General features: G+C 45.8%; 1 protein-coding gene across 1 annotated transcript in view; it reads left to right on the top strand.

The window, feature by feature from the left end:
- The window catches only part of LOC136577425 (CD5 antigen-like), a 216215-nt gene that overhangs the window by 99361 nt on the left and 95404 nt on the right, over positions 1-21450 (top strand). The window contains exon 3 of the mRNA XM_066577321.1: positions 7745-8053. Within this exon, the coding sequence (XP_066433418.1) occupies positions 7745-8053 (309 nt within the window). The remainder of the gene's footprint in view (positions 1-7744; positions 8054-21450) is intronic.

Here is a 21450-nt window from a genome sequence, read left to right as displayed (position 1 = left end):
AGAATTTTGCACTGTTGCCGCTCAAACATAATAGCCTTGATCGGTTATGCTACGCCATCCGAAATAACACAGGAGAGCTTGCTGCGTAAAAAGCAATCAACACCGCTGTTTCCAATGGCGTGGTTATGTTTGTAAATTATTGTAAAAAATGCAACTATATATCTGTTAACATTATACAGTGTTATACACATCTATGTAATAATTCTTATGCATTCATTTATGTAATAATTCTATAATCTGTATTATTTTAATCGCACATTGGTTATATATTCAGTGCGCTCAATAAAGCTTTATAAAACTTAGCATTTTGTCTACTGTGTGTTCTCTATAATACTGTCACTGTCAGGCTATACATAAAAGCTTATTAGGGGCGTGGAAATGCTAAAAAGTTATTAGGGGGTGGAAATGCATTCTATATATTAACCCTTATACCCATAAAGTGACTTGAATGGTTTATAACACTAAGTCAGACTATAAATATAATAAGGCCTTGATTATCATGAGACACACTTTATTCACAGTGTGTCTCATGATCTGTCACAGGCCTGGAATGCGGTTGGGGGCCCTGATATGTCACAGCCCCTGGAATGCGGAAGGGGCCCCTAGGCTCCAGATGGCTGCCAGATGGCACATCAAAGGGGGAGGGTCAAAGGTTATGGGAAGCAGGCGTGGCACCTGTCACTTTCCAAAAGGGGGCTGCTTGACAAGATGTATGTAGGATATACTACTAACATCTGACTACTGCTGACTTCTCCACATTGTTGGACTGCACCTTGTTACATACAACTTCTAGTAACACAACTCCTCAAAGCACTACATATTCTGCATTACTACTGACTAATACAGTGAACTGTGTTGGTAGCCTCTTCTGGTGTATTCCACATCCAAGAACCAACATCATTACAGGTGGACGGCTTGAGATGGGAACTTAATGCCCTTCTTCATAGGGGTTGTTTTCAGAATAATAAGGTTGAGTAAGACATATTTGTCTGTTTTCAACCTTAATATGAAAATGTTACTTGAGTTCCGTGATAATGTTCTCATGTTGTTGTTGTAGTTTACTGACAACTGACACCAGACTCTGAAGATAGACATATGTATATTTTTTTAATTTGCTCACAACAATGTTCTACAACTCTGGTCAAAATTAGACAATTTATTCATTACAATATATTCACTCAAGAGCACAACATTATTATTTGTTTTTATACTTGTCATACTGAATAATAATGCAAATCTTACAAACAAGTGCAGTTGTTTAATTTAAATCATTAATCTTTATTGATCTCGTATGACATTACTAGTATAAAGCATGCAGAGTATTTTTCAAAAGAAAATATTCAATCTTACAGCAAAATATCTACCATTTCTTCAAAATGTGATTCTCTAGAAGTTTGCAGTTAGTCTTTATTGAAAAGAGCCATGATCTTCTCATAAATGCTGTCTTCTATTATCAGTTGGGTTAGGTCTCTTAAGGTAGGAACTATATCAGATCTCCATTTCCTAGCGATCAGGGTTTTAGCCCCTAATAACATTGTGACCTATAAATTTTTTTGAGGGAAGAGAGATTTTTCCAGGATCCAAAAGAAATATAGCTATTCCTGGGGTTAAGTGGAGATTAAAGCCTGTTACCTTATAGATAAGCCTGTACACATCCCCCCAAAAGAGGCGCAGTTGTGGGCATGCCCAGAATATGTGCATCAAAGAACCTGGATGTCCATATCTCCTCCAACATTGAGCGTTGGCAGTTATGTTTCTCCTGGCCAATAGGGAGGGAGTGTAGTACCAGCGTGTTAGTACCTTAAGTGTGTCTCAATCAAGTTAGCCCCCTTTGAAGCTTTTCCCGCCCATCTAAGAGCTCTGAGCCAATGAGGTGTGATAATTTTTTGGCCTAAGTCTTTTTCCAGTTGATAAGGTGGCAAATCCCCTCCGATCTCAATGTTTCTGAGAAAGTATCATAAAATATTTGAGCGGAAGGTTTTATTTGAGGAAAATTTAAGTAGAAGTAGATTAATTCTGGAACCTTGAGGTCATTAATTTGGAAGTTTTGAATAAAGGAAGTCACCTGCATATATCTGTATGCTTCTACATTTGATAGGTGGTATTTCAATTTCAAAAGCGTAAAAGGGAGAGGGCCATTCACAGAGAAAAAGTCAGAAATGTAACATAGACCAGCTTTGGTCCATGATTTAAGTTGTAGGTTAGGAATTAGGTATTCTAGAGCTTCAATAAGTATGTTTAGGAGGGATCGAAATTTGTTTTTATCGGCTTGTCGGATCAGGTCAGACCAGGCTTCCAGGAAGGCCTTCATCGAGGGAGGCATATTTGTAATATTTAGGTGTTTTTCAAGAGCGGGGTGGGAAGTACTGATCATCGCTGCAAACAGTAGAAATTTTAACGGTCTTTGATTATTGTATTCTAGTTCTATTGAGGGCCAACTTAGTTTTGGGTTGTATCTAATCCAGGGCAATGAGTGGCTCAATACAGTGGATTTGTAATAGGATTCTAAATTAGGGAGACCCAAACCTCCTAGGTATCTATTTAACGATGGGCTTGAAAGTGTTATTCTAGGTCTTTTATTTTGCCATATATAGTTAGATAGTTGTCTTTGAAAAAGTTTTATTTTGGAATTGGTACGATAAATGTGCGGAAGTAGTGAAAAATTTTTGGTAGTATTATCATTTTATAGATAGAGACTCGGACCAGCCAAGATATAGGATTGGTTAAGAACTTGTCTAGTTCTATTTGAATATCTGCAAGAAGTGAGGAAAAGTTAACGATAAGCAACTCTGAAGTAGGGAAGTATAAGTTTATGCCCAAATAGGGGATGCTCTTAGTTTGCCATTGAAATGGGAATTCTGCTTGAATGTCTTTTCGTAGATTGTCTCCAAGATTTATTCCCAAGATTTGTGACTTATTGCTATTTAGTTTACAGTACGATATTTCTGCAAATTTAGTCTGAATTGGTTGGTATGAGAAGGACATCAGCAAATAGACTGATTTTGTGTTGTCTAAATCCGGCAACAGTTCCCTGTATGTCTAAATTGGTTCTTATGGTTTCCGCCAGAGGTTCCATTACTAGGGTGAATTGTAGGGGTGATAATGGACAGCCTTGACGGGTGCTGTTGGATATGGAGAAGGAGTTGGAGAGTAAACCATCAGTTTAAACTTTTGCTGAAGGAGAGGTGTACAAGGCTCGAAAAGCTTGGAATATATTCCTGAAAATCCAAATTTATTTAAGGTGGCAAAAGTATATCCCCAGTGTAGTCTATAAAATGCTTTTTCAGCATCGAGGGTAACCAGAACTGCTGGGTGTCGTGTGTTTAAGTTTATATAGGAGGTTTAAAATTCTTCTGGTTCCATCAGAAGCTTGTCTCCCCTTTATGAATCCTACTTGATCCCAATGTATAATATTTGGCAGAATGTTTAGGAGTCTCTGAGCTATCACTTTAGCGTAGATCTTAATGTCGCAGTTTAGGAGGGACATAGGTCAAAAATTGGAAAGGGAGGTAGGATCTTTCCCTGGTTTAGGGATTGTTACAATTGTTGCTTCTAGATTTTCCCTGGGGAACGAGCCACACGTGATGCCTTGATTGAAGGCCCTCGACATATGAGGAACAAGTGTGGTATAGAATAGCTTACAGTAGTCGTTAGAAAAGCCATCAGGCCCAGGGGCTTTTTGAGGCTTTAGAGTTTTAATGGTATCTAATATTTCTGCAGGTAGCATAGGATTATTGAGAATTTGTAGTTGAGTATCGGAAATCTTTGGAAGTTTAATACCGCTCATAAATTTTTCAATAGCTTCACTAGATGGTTGAGGGATCTTTTTATTGTCTTTTAGGCCTCGGTTACACGGGCGATTTTTCGCGCGATTTGCGCATGCGTCCGGCGATTTTATAGAACCATTGCTTTGCAATGGTATCGGACACATGGGAGCTTTTTATGCGGTAGTCCGATAAATTATAGAACAGTAATCGCAGATCGCGCCTATCTGCGATCTGCGATTCCTTGTGTTCTGTATATGCGCTCAATGGGGCCGGCGGCAGCAGCGCCGACCTCATTGAGAACATATACTATAAAGATCATTCTCCTCTGCCACAGCAGTAATAGCTGTGGCAGAGAAGAACGATGTTCGCCCATTGAATTCAATGGAGCCGGAAATACAGCCGGCTCCATTGAAAGCAATGGGCTGCCGGCGAGCGCAGGATGAATTTTCAGGAAGGGCTTAAAAATATAAGCCCTTCCCTGAAAATCATCCAAAAATGTGTAAAAAGTAAAAAAAAATATATACTCACCTTGTCCCCGCAGACGGAGTTCAGCCGCAGCCGGCCGACAGTTCTCCTGAACTGCTCTGAGTAGTATTCAGCAGCCGGGGATTTTAAATCCCCACCTGCTGAATGGGCTGCCTCTGATTGGTCACAGCCCTCACCAATCAGAGGCAGCTCTCACTCACCCATTCATGAATTCATGAATGGGTGAGTGAGTGCTCCCTTTGATTGGCTCAGCGCAAGGACCAATCAGGGGCAGCTCTCAGCTATTGAATGACAGCTGAGAGCTGCCCTGATTGGTCCCTGCGCTGAGCCAATCAGAGGCAGCACTCACCCATTCATGAATTCATGAAACGCGGCTTGGAGCAGATTTTTCCGGCGATTTTTCGGCCCCGGTCACGCGATTTGCGGATGCCCATCCATCATGCGATCTGCAAATCACGGCAAAAAACGCCCGTCTGACCGAGGCCTTAGATTGTAAAGTTTCTTTGTAGTATTGCCAAAAGGATTCTATGATTTGGGAAGGATGACATAATTTCACTGATGGATTTTGGGAATCAATTATATATGGAATTTTAGATTTTTGTACCCTTTTTTGACAAGATTTGCCATCATACGTGATGGTTTGTTATTAGATACATAAAATGACGCCCTACTTGCTCGCATTTCTTTATCACAGTTATCCATCAACTTAGATCTAAGTGCCTGTCTCAAACCAAGTAGTTCTTTATTTAGAGATTCAGAAGGAGCTTAAGATAGTTGGTCCCCAACAATAGAAATTTGTGCAGTTAATCTATTAATTTGTTGGGTTTTTTCCTTTTTGTGTTGGGCCCTAATTTTAATAAGAACCCCTCTGATAACCGCCTTATGTGCGTTCCATATAGAGAGTGGAGAGATATGTCGGAAGTAGAGTTGTGTTTAAAATAGTCTTTTAGAGAGAACATTATAATAGCCTGATTTTTGGGAAGTTTCATTAAAAACTTGTTGTTTCTCCAAGTTTTGGGTCTTTCATTGAATTCTTCCAAAGAAAGAGAAATTAGAACAGGGGCATGATCTGACCAAGTTGCTTTCCCAACTTGTGCCAATGTGACCAGGGAGAGGGTAGGTCTATTTACCAAGATCAGATCTATTCTTGAAAAAGTCCTGTGTCTCGGTGAATTGAAAGTAAATTCCCTAGATGAGGGATCCAGGCATCTAAAAGTGTCAAATAAAGATTCTTTATAAAGCCAAGGAAGCAGAGAGGGTGTAGTTCTCCAGGAACCTCTTGTAGAGTCAAGGATTTTGTCTGGTACAGTATTGAAATCCCCACATATGATAAGGTTGCCCACCTCACGTCTCATTACTTTTTTGATAGTTTTATTTAAGAAATGTAATTGAGAGTTGTTTGGGGCATATAAGTTGTCCAGCGTAAAAGGCTTGTGGTTCAAAGAGCCCGTTAAGATCAAATATCTACCCTTGACGTCTATTTCTTGAGAAGTAACATCAACCTGTATGGAGTCTTTAAAAAACAATCATAACTCCAGCTTCTTTTTTGGAGGAACATGATAAATAAATTTTGGGGAATTTTTTATGTGAGAATTCTGGACATCGCAAAGTGGGTTTCCTGTACACATATAATATCAGCATCCCTAGATAGAGCATCTTTCCATAATGAAGATCTTTTGAATGGTGAGTTAAGCCCATTGGTATTTAGAGAAAGTATTTTAACCAGCATCCCGATATTTTAGAGTATATGCATAGGTATGTGGACATTTCAGAAGGACTGGTAGATCAACTTTAACATCGTGAACAGAAACCAATACATGCATTATGATGCAGGTTAAACTTCGTTTGTTCCAAAGCATTAATTAAATATACTTGGCAGGCTACAAGGCCTGATGAGTGAAAGCGGGGGACGAAAAGTTCGCCTGTCAGGGTGTCTTGCAGTCACCTAAAGTAGGTGTATTTTAGGATCCTTTTTAACAAGATAAATGTCAATTTTAGGTCCAGTCTTGTGTTTCTGTACTTGGAGATTTTGCTGCCGACTTAGAACGTTGTGAGATGGCTAAATTAAGTCCCCGAGATTTGTGTAGTGGGGTAGCATCATCAGGCTTGAGTATAACATGGGTAATATCATCTTTGCGGACCAAGATTTTAGTCGGAAACCCCCACCTATAGGGAATTTTAGCTTGTCGCAAAGTTGAAGTTAGTTCGGAGAATTTTTTCCTTTCGGACATAGCAGCTTGAGATAGATCTGCATATAAGCGAATGGCCGAATAAGGAGATGGTAGTTCATTCAGCAGACATTAGAGCATCTTTAATGTAATAAAAGTGAATCCTAGCTATAATGTCTCTTGGAGTAGAGTCGGCGAGAAATTTAGGTCTTTGTAACCTGTGAGCTCTATGATTAACTCTTGTGGATTCGCATCAGGGAGTAATGCGCATATCAGTTGTTTTATATAGTTGGGAATTTCAGATGTTGTGATTGATTCAGAAATCCCTCGAAATGTAACATTGTTGCGTCTATTTCTATCTTCCAAATCAGCAAGCTTTCCTTTAAGCTGATTAACTTCATTGGCAAGATCGTAGTGTGCATCAATCAATGCATTGTGAGCTTGGGTACGTTCGCCCATTTTGTTTTCTGTATGGGCCACCCGCTCTCCTATAGCTTCTACAGTGGCTGTAAGCGAGTTATTGAGAGATTTGAAGCTCAGTTGAAAGGAATCGCTCAGCGCCACGACCATGTCTTTTATAAAGGATTCTGAAGCTTGCTGGGATAATGATGGCATGATTTTAATATAATCTCTTAGTGAGGGGGATTGAAATACAATAGGATCACTGCTTTCTTGTCTGGGGCGCTGTTTCAGCGGGCTTGCAGAGGGTGATGGATACTGTGATTTGTGGGGTGAAGCTGATGTTGGGGCTGAGGCTGATGATGCCATTTTGTCAGATATATGAAAGTGCGCACCATGTCTTTTCCCCCCGGGATGATCATGTGCCAGAAAGACACTGGGATTACTCACCGCTCCCTCCTGTGACCGCTCTGGAGAGGATCCTCCAGGAGAGTTCACGGGCACCCCCTCGCTCTCCTTAATACTTGACAGCAGAGGTAGTTGGAGGGATGACAGCGCCGGCACGCAGGGCCTTGGGTGCTGTGAAGAAGTCATCCAGACGCCGCAGCTGTGAGCGGGAGGCTCTGCGTCTCGACATCTCCATGATGAGGTCTAGCAGGAGGCAGTATTTGAGAGGTGAAGGACCTTACTTGTTGCTGTGGAGTAGCTGGTAGGTGAGTTTTGCTTCGGAGCTTCTATATTACACCGCCATCTTCTCTCACGGCCAGGCCACCCCCCCCCCCCCAACAAGTGCAGTTTTGATGCTCTGTTCCAAGTCATATATTATAATACTTGTTTATACCAGTATAAACTTGTAAGGTGCTTCATTACATTCTGATACTACAGGGAAATCACATATGCATACTGTTGTTTATCATTCTTTAGGTCACAGAGAATACCGATTAGTTAACGGGCCTCATCCATGTTCCGGCTATTTAGAAACAAGAGCTGGTGGTGATACTTGGGAATCTGTTTGTGAAATTGATGCAGAGCCAGAAACAGCCAATGTCATCTGTAGAGAGCTCAGATGTGGAGATGCAGTGCCATCATTACTGAACTACACAAGACTACCAGGACCAATATGGAGAGGGAAAATCCATTGTGTTGGTAATGAGTACAGGCTATATCGCTGTTTAAGACGTGACGTAGAAGGAAACTGCACCAAGCAAAATCCTCCTGCTATAGAATGTAAAGGTATGTGATACTTATATGTAAGATGCTCATTCATATAACATCATCAATGTTGTGGATTTTATCAATCACCTCCGGGCACAGTGGAGCGTCTGTGCAGGGTTTCCAGGCTGTTTGAGAGGTGAATTCTGCTTTTCTGTTATTACATTTGTGCTGCTTTTTCCTTTGAACTACCAGACATCTCCTTTACCTGTCCTATAGTTTACCCTCAGCAGAGCTCATTCAATAAGAGAGCATATTAGAGTCTTTTTTCACAAGAAAGGATAAAAGGAAGAGAACCTGCTTTTTTTTGGAACAATTTCATTTTTATTCACATAGCAGAAATGTGCGCACAAATATAAATGAGCATTAAAAGTTTGTTGCATTAAAATACAAGTTGACTTTGTTATGGGTAAGCTGAACTTGCCAGTAAGATATTCCAGAATTCAGTATAACACCAAGGTAAATTTGTTTTTATCGGCTTGTCGGATCAGGTCAGACCAGGCTTCCAGGGAGGCCTTCATTTTGAGCGAGCATCAAAATGCTTGGGTGCTAGTTGCTCGAGTCGAGCTTTCCGCAATGCTCGAGAGTTCGTTCCGAGTAACAAACCCTATTGAAGTCAATGGGCGACTCAAGCATTTTTGGATATGACCCATGCGCCGCTAAGGTTTTCATTTGTGAAAATCTGCAAAACCTACGAAAGTCATGGAAACGACACAGAAACGGATAGGGTAGGCGATGGGCAACATGCAGGGCTGCATCTCAGGTTCCCAGGTCCCACTATTAAGCCACAATAGGGGCAAGAGTGCCCCCCCCCAACAATTTTTACTTCGGACAAACCCTCATTAGCAAGGCACACCTTAGCTAAGCACCACACTACCTCCAACCAAGCACAATCACTGCCTGCGGGACACACTGTTGCCTCTTTTCCTGAGTTACATGCTGCCCAACCCCCCGCACAACCCTGCATCCGCAGCGCACACAAAAGTGTCCCTGCACAGCCTTCAGCTGCCCTCATGCCACACGCTCGCTTCATAGCTACACCCACCTCATGTCTATTTTCACGTGCGTCTGCGATGAGGAGGAAGCGGAGGCACACACTGCAAAGAGTTGGCAGGGCCAGGCAGCGACCCTCTTCGAAAGGGGTGGACGATAGCCCACAATGCTGTTGAGAATTGATAATAGATTGACGTTCCATCTTCATTCCAATCCTTTGCCACCTCCGTCAGGAGCTGCAAACTTGGGCATAAAGGGGAGTCCACTGCCAGCCCAGCAATACTACACATCTCCACAATGCAGCAATACTCGGTGTGGGAAGTATGTGAGCAGGCCCTGGGTCAGCCTCTGTCCCAGCAAACACCTTGTGTGGCCCAAGGCGCTGCGAGTGACATAGCAATGGGGACTCCATGTGTCCACACACTACTCATTCTGTTTGGGTGTCGGATACCTCATCGACAACGCAAGGGGTAAACCATCTGCACTCTGCACCCTACCCAAGTCTGTCAGTGTTTTGGGGACAGGCAGGTAAAACACCTCAATGGGAAGTCTTTGTGCACCCACAGCATGGGTGGCTAGCAGGAACCCCCAGACAGTACATAAAGAAATCCCATTGCAGTGCCCCGGATAGCAGAAGTTACGTGAAAGGAAATACATGTTGACTGCGGCCCACACTCCATGCCCTAGACATTCGTGTTTTTTTGAAAAGTGCTAGGCAGGTACAACTCCGCTGTGGCAAGTCTGTGTGCACCCACAGCATGGGTGGCTAGCAGGAACCCACAGACGGTACATAAAGAAATCCTATTGCAGTGCCCCGGATAGCTGAGGTTACGTGAGAGGAAATACATGTTAGCCTCGGCCCACACTACATGCACTAGTCAGTCGGGGTGTTTTTTGGGGGGCCAGATAGGTAGAACACCGCAATGGGAAGGTTTAGTGCACCCATAGTATACACAGACCCCTGTAATAATAATGTGGCAAAGGTATAAGCTGACCCCGGAAACAGTTATGTTGCAGAAGTCTACGGAGACCCCATTAACATTTCTGTAGTAACAGTATAGACAGACCGCAGTAACAGTTCATTAGCAGAAGTATAGGCAGACCCCTGTAACATTTATGTAGCAGCAGTATTGGCAGACCCCTGTAACATTTGTGTAGCAGCAGTATATGCAGACCCCATGACATTTCAGTAGCAGCGGTACAGGCAGAGCCCAGCATTTGCAACATCTCAGTAGTAACACTATAGACAGACTCCAGTAACATTTCTGTTGTAACAGTATAGACAGAGCCGAGTAACATTTATGTAGCAGCAGTATAGGCAGACCCTTGTAACATTTTTGTTGCAGAAGCATAGGCAGACTGCTGTAACATGTCTGTAGTAGAAGTATATATCCAAAAGAAAGCAGCAGGAGCATCCAGGTGCAGTAAAATAGGTATTATTCCTTTATTCCATCCTCAGTAATAATGCAACGTTTCGGCCGTTACAAACAGCCTTTGTCAAGCATGTTATACAAAATCTCCACCCCCCTTAAATAGTTTAAAACAAGGAGAGTGCAAACATCACATTGGATAGTAAATTGTCCCTCCTACCGCTTAATCAGCTGTCAGCTGCACCACGAACGTTCTTGTGTCCAATCAAAACAAAGATCTGGTACCGTGTTAGCCAGTAGAGCAAAATGTGATTGTTCTCAGTAAGAGAAAGAGAAACTACGTAATCTTGTAGATATGATACCTTTTAATGGCTAACAAAAATACATGATGTAATAATAGCGAGCTTTCGTACCAACGCAGGGTACTTCTTCAGGCTAATGGATTGGATCTGAAGAGGCATGCATATTTATACACACTTATAACATACATACTTATGACAAGGCACAGATATGGATGTGATTGGTTCGCACTTAAAAGGAATTCTGCAACAGCAAACAAACTTTTTTTGTCTAGGCACTGATAGCGGAGTGAAAGTTTTATGGTCCCTAAATTACTGTTGGAGGGGGGGAGGTCATCAGGCTTGACTTTCTACAAGAGATACACAAACATTTTTAGCTAAGCACTGATAAGGGAGTGAAAGTTTATGGTCCCTGAATTACTGTTGATGGGGGTCTTATCTGTGCAATCAAGTCTCACACTTCCCATTCACCCATAAATCCTGGGGAATAATTTAACCCCGTATTCAGCGTGTCAAAGGTTGTTATCAATTTATATTCCCAAATTCTTCTGTGGTTTTGTGACTTGAAACCACCCTTCAATATCAAAACTCTCATATCTCCTATGTCATGTCCATGGTTAGAGAAGTGTTCGGCCACAGGTAATTCTCTTTTTCTGTGTTCAATTGTATGGCGATGAGATCTCATCCTGGCTTTCAGTTTCTGTCCTGTTTCCCCAACATAAAGACCCCCAACAGTACATTTACTGCACATGATCAGGTACACAACATTGGACGAGGAACATGTGAATGTCCCCTGGATCTTATAGTCCTGCTGTGTGTTGGGGATCCGTATCCTGTCCGCAGTCAGTATATGTGAGCAGGTCTTACAGCTCCTTACATTACAAGAATAAGTTCCTTTTTGTGTGTCAGAGGGTAATGCACTCCTTATTATAAAGTTCCTCAAGTTAGGGGAATATAAATTGATAACAACCTTTGACACGCTGAATACTGGGTTAAATTATTCCCCAGGATTTATGCGTGAATGGGAAGTGTGAGACTTGATTGCACAGATAAGACCCCCATCAACAGTAATTCAGGGACCATAAACTTTCACTCCCTTATCAGTGCTTAGCTAAAAATGTTTGTGTATCTCTTGTAGAAAGTCAAGCCTGAGGTCCTCCCCCCCCCCCTCCAACAGGGTGGTGTGCCCAGACAGAGAGGAGGACTCTGAATTCCTGAGTGTCCTTGATTGGACACAAGAACGTTCGTGGTGCAGCTGACAGCTGATTAAGCAGTAGGAGGAACAATTTACTATCCAATGTGATGTTTGCACTCTCCTTGTTTTAAACTATTTAAGGGGGGTGGAGATTTTGTATAACATGCTTGACAAAGGCTGTTTGTAACGGCCGAAACGTTGCATTATTACTGAGGATGGAATAAAGGAATAATACCTATTTTACTGCACCTGGATGCTCCTGCTGCTTTCTTTTGGATATATTCTGAGATTTTGCATGATCTGGATCCGTCTCCTAATTTACGGCTGTGCAGGGAGAGCCTCCCCTTGGATAAGGGTTTGTTGTAGTGCTGCTGGTATCTACATATTGTTGGAAGTGTAGTAGAAGTATAGGCATACCCCAGTAACATTTCTGTAGCAGCAGTATAATCAGACCCCAGTACCATTTTTATAGCAGAAGTATACGCAGACCCCTGTAACATTTACGTGGCAGAAATATAGGCAGACCCCAGTAACAGTTATGTAGCAGCAGTATCGGCAGACCCCAGTAAAATTTCTGTAGTAATAGTATAGGCCACCCTCTGAAACATTGGGATACCATGAGCGTAGGCGAAGGCCGGAAAAATTAGTTGGATAAGAGTGTAGGCATGGGCCCCAAAAATTAGTGTACCAAGAGTAGAAGTGTACCTCTGAAAAATTTATCAAGCGAGAGGGCAGGTGAAACCCATAAACATTTTTTTAAAGATACAGCACACTGTTGCTTAATTTGTAACAGAGCCTGGAGGCAGCCCTGTTGAAAAAATTGGTTCATGTTACAGTCTCAATACTTTTGAAACTTAGAAAAATTGTAAAAAAAATTGGTAGATGTAGATGAGCCTTTTGGGCCGCAGAAAAATTGGCCATTCAGCGCGATGACATGTTGTTTCTGGAGGAGGAGTAGCAGGAGGAGGACTAATGTCAGAGACAGATTTGCAAAGCTAAATGCCCCATTTTACCGGTGATAGAGAAGAGTGCTTTTATCTGCGGTTGCAGCGAAAAGAATCTGCAGGTTCCGCTGCTCTCTGCCGGTGGAGAAGAGAAGACTGGGGAAATCCAGGCTTTGTTCATCTTTATAAGTGTAAGCATGTCAGCACTGGCAGTTGACAGGCGGGTACGCTTGTCCGTGATGATTTCCCCAGCTGCACTAAACACCCTCTCTGACAAGACACTAGCGGCAGGGCAAGCCAGCACCTCCAGGGCATACAGCGCAAGCTCGTGCCACGTGTCCAGCTTTAACACCCAATAGTCGTATGGAGCAGAGGCATCACGGAGGAAGGTGGTACGATCGGCTACGTACTCCCTCACCATCTTTTTACAGTGCTCCCTCCGACTCAGCCTTGACTGGGGAGTGGTGACACAGTCTTGCTGGGGAGACATAAAGCTGGAAAAGGCCTTGGAGAGTGTTCCCCTGCCTGCGCTGAACATGCTGCCTGATCTCCGCGCCTCCCCTGCTACTTGGCCCTCGGAACTGCGCCTTCTGCCGCTAGCGCTGTCAGATGGAAAGTTTACCATCAGTTTGTCCACCAGGGCCCTGTGGTATTGCATCACTCTTGAACCCCTTTCCTCTTTGGGAAATAAAGTGGAAAGGTTTTCCTTATACCGGGGGTCGAGAAGGGTGTACACCCAGTAATCCGTAGAGGCCACAATGCACCTAACACGAGGGTCACGAGAAAGGCATCCTAACATGAAGTCAGCCATGTGTGCCAGGGTACCAGTACGCAACACATCGCTGTCCTCACTAGGAAGATCACTTTCCGGATCCTCCTCCTTCTCCTCCTCCTCCTCGTCCACAGGCCATACACGCTGAACAGATGGGAGGCAAGCAGCATGGGTACCCTCTGCAGTGGACCCAGCTGTCTATTCCCCCTCCTGCTCCTCCCCCTCCTCCTCCAAAAGGCGCTGAGATATAGACATGAGGGTGCTCTGACTATCAAGCAACATACTCTCTTCCCCTGTCTCCTGTTCCAACCGCAAAGCGTCGGCTTTTATGCCTTGTAGCGAACTTAACAGCAGGCATAGCAGCGGGATGGTAATGCTAATGATTGCAGCGTCACCGCTCACCATCTGGGCAGACTCCTCAGAGTTTCGGAGGGCCTGGCAGATGTCTGCCATCCAGGCCCACTCCTCGGTAAAGAATTGGGGAGGCTGACTCCCACTACGCCGCCCATGTTGGAGTTGATATTCCACTATTGCTCTACGCTGCTCATAGAGCCTGGCCAACATGTGGAGCATAGAATTCCACCATGTGGGCACGTCGCACAGCAGCCGTTGCTCTGGCGGATTAAACCGATGTTGCAGGGTCCGCAGGGTGGCAGCGTCCATGGTAAACTTGCGGAAATGTGCGCAGACGCGGCGCACCTTGCCGAGCAGGTCTGACAAGTGCGGGTAGTTTTTCAGAAACCGCTGAACACCAGATTGAAGACGTGGGCCAGGCATGGCACGTGTGTGAGGCTGCCGAGCTGCAGAGCCGCCACCAGGTTATGGCCGTTGTCACACACGACTATGCCCGGTTGCAGGCGAAAGACAGAGGTCGGTCTGCTCAGTCAGACCCTGCAACAGCTCGGGGGCTGTGTGCCTCTTGTCACCTAGGCTGAGTAGTTTCAGCACGGTCTGCTGACGCTTGCCCACCGCTGTGCTGCCGCGCCACACCGACTGCTGGCGACGTGCTGCTCACATTTCTTAATTGAGAGGTAGAGGTTGCGTATGAGGAAGAGCAGGGTTTAGAGGAGGTGGCATAGACCACTGCAGATACCAGAACCAAGGAAGGACCCGCAATTCTGGGTGTGGGTAGGACGCGTGCGGTCCCAGGCCCTGACTCGGTCCCAGCCTCCACCAAATTCACCCCAATGTGCCGTCAGGGAGATATAGTGGCCCTGCCCGCCAGTACTTGTCCACGCATCCGTGGTAAAGTGGACCTTCCCAATAACCGCGTTGGTGAGGGCACGATTGATGTTACGGGGACTGCTGGTGTAGGGCTGGGACGGCACACCGGGAAAAATAGTGGCGACTGGGGACTGAGTAGAGTAGGACCGTCGCCACCATCATGTTTTTGAAAGCCTCCGTTTCCAATAGCCTGTACAGCAGCATCTCCAGGCTGATCAATTTGGCAATGTGCACGTTTAATGCTTGAGCGTGCGGGTGCGTGGTGGCGTAGTTGCGCTTGCGCTCCAACGCTTGCGCTAGCGACAGCTGGATGCTGCGCTGAGAGACATTGCTGGATGGGGCCGAGGACAGCAGAGGTGAGGGTGTGGGTGCTGGCCTGTGTCCTGAGAGGGGAGTTGGATCTGAGTTGCAGGTTGAGGCACAGGGGGAGAGGCAGTGGTGCAATCTGGAGGCAGTGAATGGCCTTCGCCCCACCTTGTGGGGTGCTTGCCATCATATGCCTGCGCATACTGGTGGTGGTGAGGCTGGTACTGGTAGCTCCCTGGCTGATCTTGGCGCGACTCAGGTTGCATACCACTGTTCGTCGGTTGTCTGCGCTCTCACTGAAAAACATCCACACCTTTGAAGACCTAGGCCTCTGCAGGGTGGTTTGGCACGCGGGGGTGATTTGGGAAACAGTTGGGGGAGTCTTCGCTCTGGCCCTGCCTCTACCCCTGCCCACCCCACTGCCTCTTCCAACCTGTCCTGCTGCTGCACTTGCCTCCCCCTCTGAAGACCTCTCCAAAGTTGGCTTAGCGAACAAGGTGGGGTCAGTCACCTCATCGTTCAGCGGCTCTTCCTCCGAATCCTCTGTGCGCTCCTCCCTCAGACTTACTGCCCTTACTACTACCTCACAGATAGACAACTGTGTCTCATCATCATCGACCTCCTCACCTACTGAAAGCTCTTGAGACAGTTGCCGAAAGTCCCCAGCCTCATCACCCGGACCCTGGGAACTTTCCAAAGGTTGGGCATCGGTCACGACAAACTCCTCAGGTGGGAGAGGAACCATTTTTTCCCAATCAAGGCAGGGCCCCGAGAACAGTTCCTGGGAGTCTCCCTGCTCATCAGAATGTGTCATTTTCATGGAGTGAGGAGGCTGGGAGGAAGGAGGAGCAGCAGCGAGAGAATTCAGAGTTGCAGCAGCGGACGGCATAGAAGACTGGGTGGTCGATACATTGCTGGATGCATTTTCTTGCCATTGTGGGAGATATCCTATATGTATTTTCTGTTGTCAACTGTGAATATACTGTATTTTGTCTATAATGGTCTAATCCTTTGGGGGAAGGGAACATCGCCCCCCCCCCCCACCTCCACAAGAATTGGAGGAGCTGTGTGTGTGTTCAAGAACTGGTCAAACTTGTTCTAACTGGCAAAACCCTATCTAGGAATATCTTTGTCTTTGTCTTGGTCAAACAGAGAGGAGAAACAGGATGTTCTCCTCATGAGACCAAATTCAAGAATGAACTGAGCGTGCTCACTGAAGTCCCTCCCAGATGGATGACAACACAAGCTACCTCACAAATACCTCCCTCTGAGGACAACCAATCAGCACGCTAAATAATGTAACTGTATACTTCCTGTGTTGAAACTTATTTAAGTTTTACCCGCGCTTAATAAAGACAGAGACTCTTTTGGGAACACATGATGTAGGCTTGTGATCTTTGAAGGCTCTCCAGGCCTGTACACATATCACATTTGGAACACACGGTATATCTATAATAGCGAACTTTGCGCTAATAAATTTGGAGGCACCGCTGGGATAATGAAGATACAGAGATATGAAGATATTTCATCGTTATCCGGACACAAGGGGACTTTGAAGCAGAGACGGACAGATAATGAGCTCAAACAAGGTAGTAAGCTATTCTTATACCTGTATCATCTCTCCCTCTCTGCTATGATCCTCCCCAGGCCGGGTGAGTTGAAATATGATAAGTCTGTATGAAAAGAACAATCAAGTAGATATACTGTGTGGTTTTTATGTTGTCTGTGAAGTAATGTCCTGAGTGTAAAGAAGGTGTGAGCTATGGGGGTTTGTATTGTCTCTGTAGTAGTGAATGGTGTGAACAGACTGTGCAGGTTAATAAGGAACTAAGAAAGTAGGATAACCTGTTAAAAGAAAGCAAAAAGGAAAGTTGATGTAAGCAATTTTAGCTGAAGGTTATAGTAGTGAGTAAAGTTGCTGAGAGTGTCCATGCGGTGAGAGAGTTTCCATTGTTCAACATGTGGTTGATGAGGTCTCCCTTTGTTATGTGGGGGGAGGGGTACACATGGAATGCTTTCATTTTCCATGCTAGTAGTCATCAACTCAAAGGATTTTGGCTTGGAGTAATTGATACCAGACAGCAGAGAGGCCTGTCTGATGGAAGAGTGAGCCGGCCGAGATACCTATCCAATTGTAGTGGGCCCAACAAATTTTTTGAGGACTAGTGCCAAAAGTAAAAGTTTGTGCTACGAGTTGTGGGATGAGAGAATCTCAATAATAATAGGATTTTTCTAATTACGACATAAAAGAGCAGGGTCGAAACTGTAAGTGCTTATTAGTGAGATAAGCCAAACCTGCGTCGTGAGGTGTGGGAAAAATCAAAGACTCGCAGGCAAATTCAATGAGATGATGTTTGTAAAAACAACTGGACACACAAAAATAGGTGAAGGAAAAAGCAAGTCAATGAGTTAAGAAAAGGTAGAAGGTTTAACAATGAACGGTGATAATAGTTGCTATCTGGAGTGGTGGATGTAAGTATGTGGGTGGAAACGGGCATAAGTTGTATTATGTTTGTCATTGGATAGCCTATTCTGGACAAAATATGTAAAAACCGCGGTACATAAGAGTTTTTCTTATATATATACTTTGTTCAATATGGGAAGTTCTATGTACAGTAAATACAATCCCAGTTTCTACTTCACATGAGTTACTTATCAGTCTGTATATGAGTGAATGAAAACCCCAGGGAGTGTGAATTTGTGTGTATAAATTGAAGGGCCCGTATGAGAGTTAGATTGTGTTATATGGTGTGTACTGTCTGGTGGCTAGAAATGAAATGAGGAAAGAAAGACCAAACGCTGAGCCAGACCACAGGGGTGGAGCTAGGTGATGTAAGGAGATGGGAGGGAAGAACAATAGGAAGAGGTCTTGCTCCACCCTCAACACAGACCAGCCTAGGAGAGAAGTGTGTCTCCATTTAAGTGGATGTTGGTATAGATATTAAAGATGAGCGAACACCAAAATGCTCGGGTGTTCGTTATTCGAAACGAACTTCCCGCGATGTTCGAGGGTTCGTTTCGAATAACGAACCCCATTGAAGTCAATGGGCGACCGGAGCATTTTTGTATTTCGCCGATGCTCGCTAAGGTTTTCATGTGTGAAAATCTGGGCAATTCAAGAAAGTGATGGGAACGACACAGCAACGGATAGGGCAGGCGAGGGGCTACATGTTGGGCTGCATCTCAAGTTCACAGGTCCCACTATTAAGCCACAAAACCGGCAAGAGTGCCCCCCCCCCCTCCCAACAACTTTTACTTCTGAAAAGCCCTCATTAGCAATGCATACCTTAGCTAAGCACCACACTACCTCCAACAAAGCACAATCACTGCCTGCATGACACTCCGCTGCCACTTCTCCTGGGTTACATGCTGACCAACCCCCCCGCACGACCCAGTGTCCACAGCGCACACCAAGTTGTCCCTGCGCAGCCTTCAGCTGCCCCCATGCCACGCCACACTCATGTCTATTTATAAGTGCGTCTGCCATGAGGAGGAACCGCAGGCACACACTGCAGAGGGTTGGCACGGCTAGGCAGCGACCCTCTTTAAAAGGGGCGGGGCGATAGCCCACAATGCTGTACAGAAGCAATAAGAAATATAATCCTGTGCCACCGCCATCAGGAGCTGCACACGTGGGCATAGCAATGGGGAACCTATGTGCCACACACTATTCATTCTGTCAAGGTGTCTGCATGCCCCAGTCAGACCGGGCTTTTTAATTCATAGACACAGGCAGGTACAACCCCCTATTGTGAAGTCCCTGTGGACCGACAGCATGGGTGGCTCCCTGGAACCCACCGGCGGTACATAAAAATATCCCATTGCATTGCCAAACACAGCTGAGGTAGTAATGTCGTGCTTAATGCAGGTGGGCTTCGGCCCACACTGCATGCCCCAGTCAGACTGGGGTTCTTTACAAGTGGAAACAGATGCATTTACAACTCCCTGTGGACCCACAGCATGGGTGCCAGGTGCCAGAAAGCCACCGGCGGTACATAAAAATATCCCAGTGCATTGCCCAACACAGCTGAGGTAGTAATGTCGTGCTTAATGCAGGTGGGCTTCGGCCCACACTGCATGCCCCAGTCTGACTGGGGTTCTTTAGATGTGCTTTCAGATGCATTTATAATTCTCTGTGGACCCACAGCATGGGTGGGTGCCAGGAAGCCACCGGCGGTACATAAAAATATCCCATTGCATTGCCCAACACAGCTGAGGTAGTAATGTCGTGCTTAATGCAGGTGGGCTTCGGCCCACACTGCATGCCCCAGTCAGACTGGGGTTCTTTACAAGTGGACACATGTAGGTTACACTCCGTGTGCACCTACAGCATGGGTGGCTCCCTGGAACCCACCGGCGGTACATAAAAATATCCCATTGCATTGCCCAACACAGCTGATGTAACGTCAGCTGTAATGCAGGTGGGCTAAAAATTAATTTGATTACACTGTAGGCGAGGGCCCACAAAAATTGCTGTATCAACAGTACTAATGTACATCCAAAAAATTGGCCATGGCCAGCCAAGAGGGCAGGTGAAACCCATTAATCGCTTTGGTTAATGTGGCTTAAGTGGTAACTAGCCTGGAGGCAGCCCAGTTTAACGAAAAATTGGTTCAAGTTAAAGTTCCAACGCTTTTAAGCGCATTGAAACTTTTAAACATTGTTCAGAAAAATTATTTGAGTGAGCCTTGTGGCCCTAAGAAAAATTGCCCGTTTAGCGTGATTACGTGAGGTTTCAGGAGGAGGAGCAGGAGGAGGAGGAGGAATATTAGACACAGATTGATGAAGCAGAAGTGTCCCCGTTTTGGATGGTGAGAGAGAACGTAGCTTCCATCTGCGGGTGCAGCCTACGTATTGCTTACGTATCCTTGCTGTCGGCTGGTGGAGAAGAGAAGTCTGGGGAAATCCAGGCTTTGTTCATCTTGATGAGTGTTAGCCTGTCGGCACTGTCGGTTGACAAGCGGGTACGCTTATCTGTGATGATTCCCCCAGCCGCACTAAACACCCTCTCCGACAAGACGCTAGCCGCAGGACAAGCAAGCACCTCCAGGGCATACAGCGCGAGTTCAGGCCACGTGTCCAGCTTCCACACCCAGTAGTTGTAGGGGGCAGAGGCGTTACGGAGGACGGTCGTGCGATCGACTACGTACTCCCTCACCATCCTTTTACACTGCTCCCGCCGACTCAGCCTTGACTGGGGAGCGGTGACACAGTCTTGGTGGGGAGCCATAAAGCTGTCCAGGCCCTTAAAGACTGTTGCACTGCCTGGGATGTACATGCTGCTCGATCTCCGCACCTCCCCTGCTACCTTGCCCTCGGCACTGCGCCTTCTGCCACTAGCGCTGTCGGCTGGGAATTTTACCATCAGCTTGTCCGCAAGGGTCCTGTGGTATAGCAACACTCTCGAACCCCTTTCCTCTTCGGGAATGAGAGTGGGCAGGTTCTCCTTATAGCGTGGGTCGAGCAGTGTGTACACCCAGTAATCCGTTGTGGCCAGAATGCGTGTAACGCGAGGGTCACGAGAAAGGCATCCTAACATGAAGTCAGCCATGTGTGCCAGGGTACCTGTACGCAACACATGGCTGTCTTCACTAGGAAGATCACTTGCAGGATCCTCCTCCTCCTCCTCCTCCTCCTCCTCAGGCCATACACGCTGAAAGGATGACAGGCAATCAGCCGGTGTACCATCAGCAGCGGGCCAAGCTGTCTCTTCCCCCTCCTCCTCATCCTCCTCATGCTCCTCCTCCTCCTCCTGTACGCGCTGAGAAATAGACAGCAGGGTGCCCTGACTATCCAGCGGCATACTGTCTTCCCCCGCCCCCGTTTCCGAGCGCAAAGCAGCTGCCTTTATGCTTTGCAGGGAATTTCTCAAGATGCATAGCAGAGGAATGGTGACGCTAATGATTGCAGCATCGCCGCTCACCACCTGGGTAGACTCCTCAAAATTACCAAGGACATGGCAGATGTCTGCCAACCAGGCCCACTCTTCTGAAAAGAATTGAGGAGGCTGACTCCCACTGCGCCGCCCATGTTAGAGTTGGTATTCGACTATAGCTCTACGCTGTTCTTAGAGCCTGGCCAACATGTGGAGCGTAGAGTTCCACCGTGTGGGCACGTCGCACAGCAGTCGGTGCACTGGCAGCTTAAAGCGATGTTGCAGGATGCGCAGGGTGGCAGCGTCCGTGTGGGACTTGCGGAAATGTGCGCAGAGCCGGCGCGCCTTTCCGAGCAGGTCTGACAAGCGTGGGTAGCTTTTCAGAAAGCGCTGAACCACCAAATTATAGACATGGGCCAGGCATGGCACGTGCGTGAGGC

Source organism: Eleutherodactylus coqui, chromosome 8 (assembly GCF_035609145.1).
Source record: "Eleutherodactylus coqui strain aEleCoq1 chromosome 8, aEleCoq1.hap1, whole genome shotgun sequence".
In the NCBI taxonomy this organism is placed as follows: Eukaryota; Metazoa; Chordata; class Amphibia; order Anura; family Eleutherodactylidae; genus Eleutherodactylus; species Eleutherodactylus coqui.
Note: the sequence above shows the minus strand (reverse complement) of the source record. Positions and strands in the feature narration are given on the sequence as shown.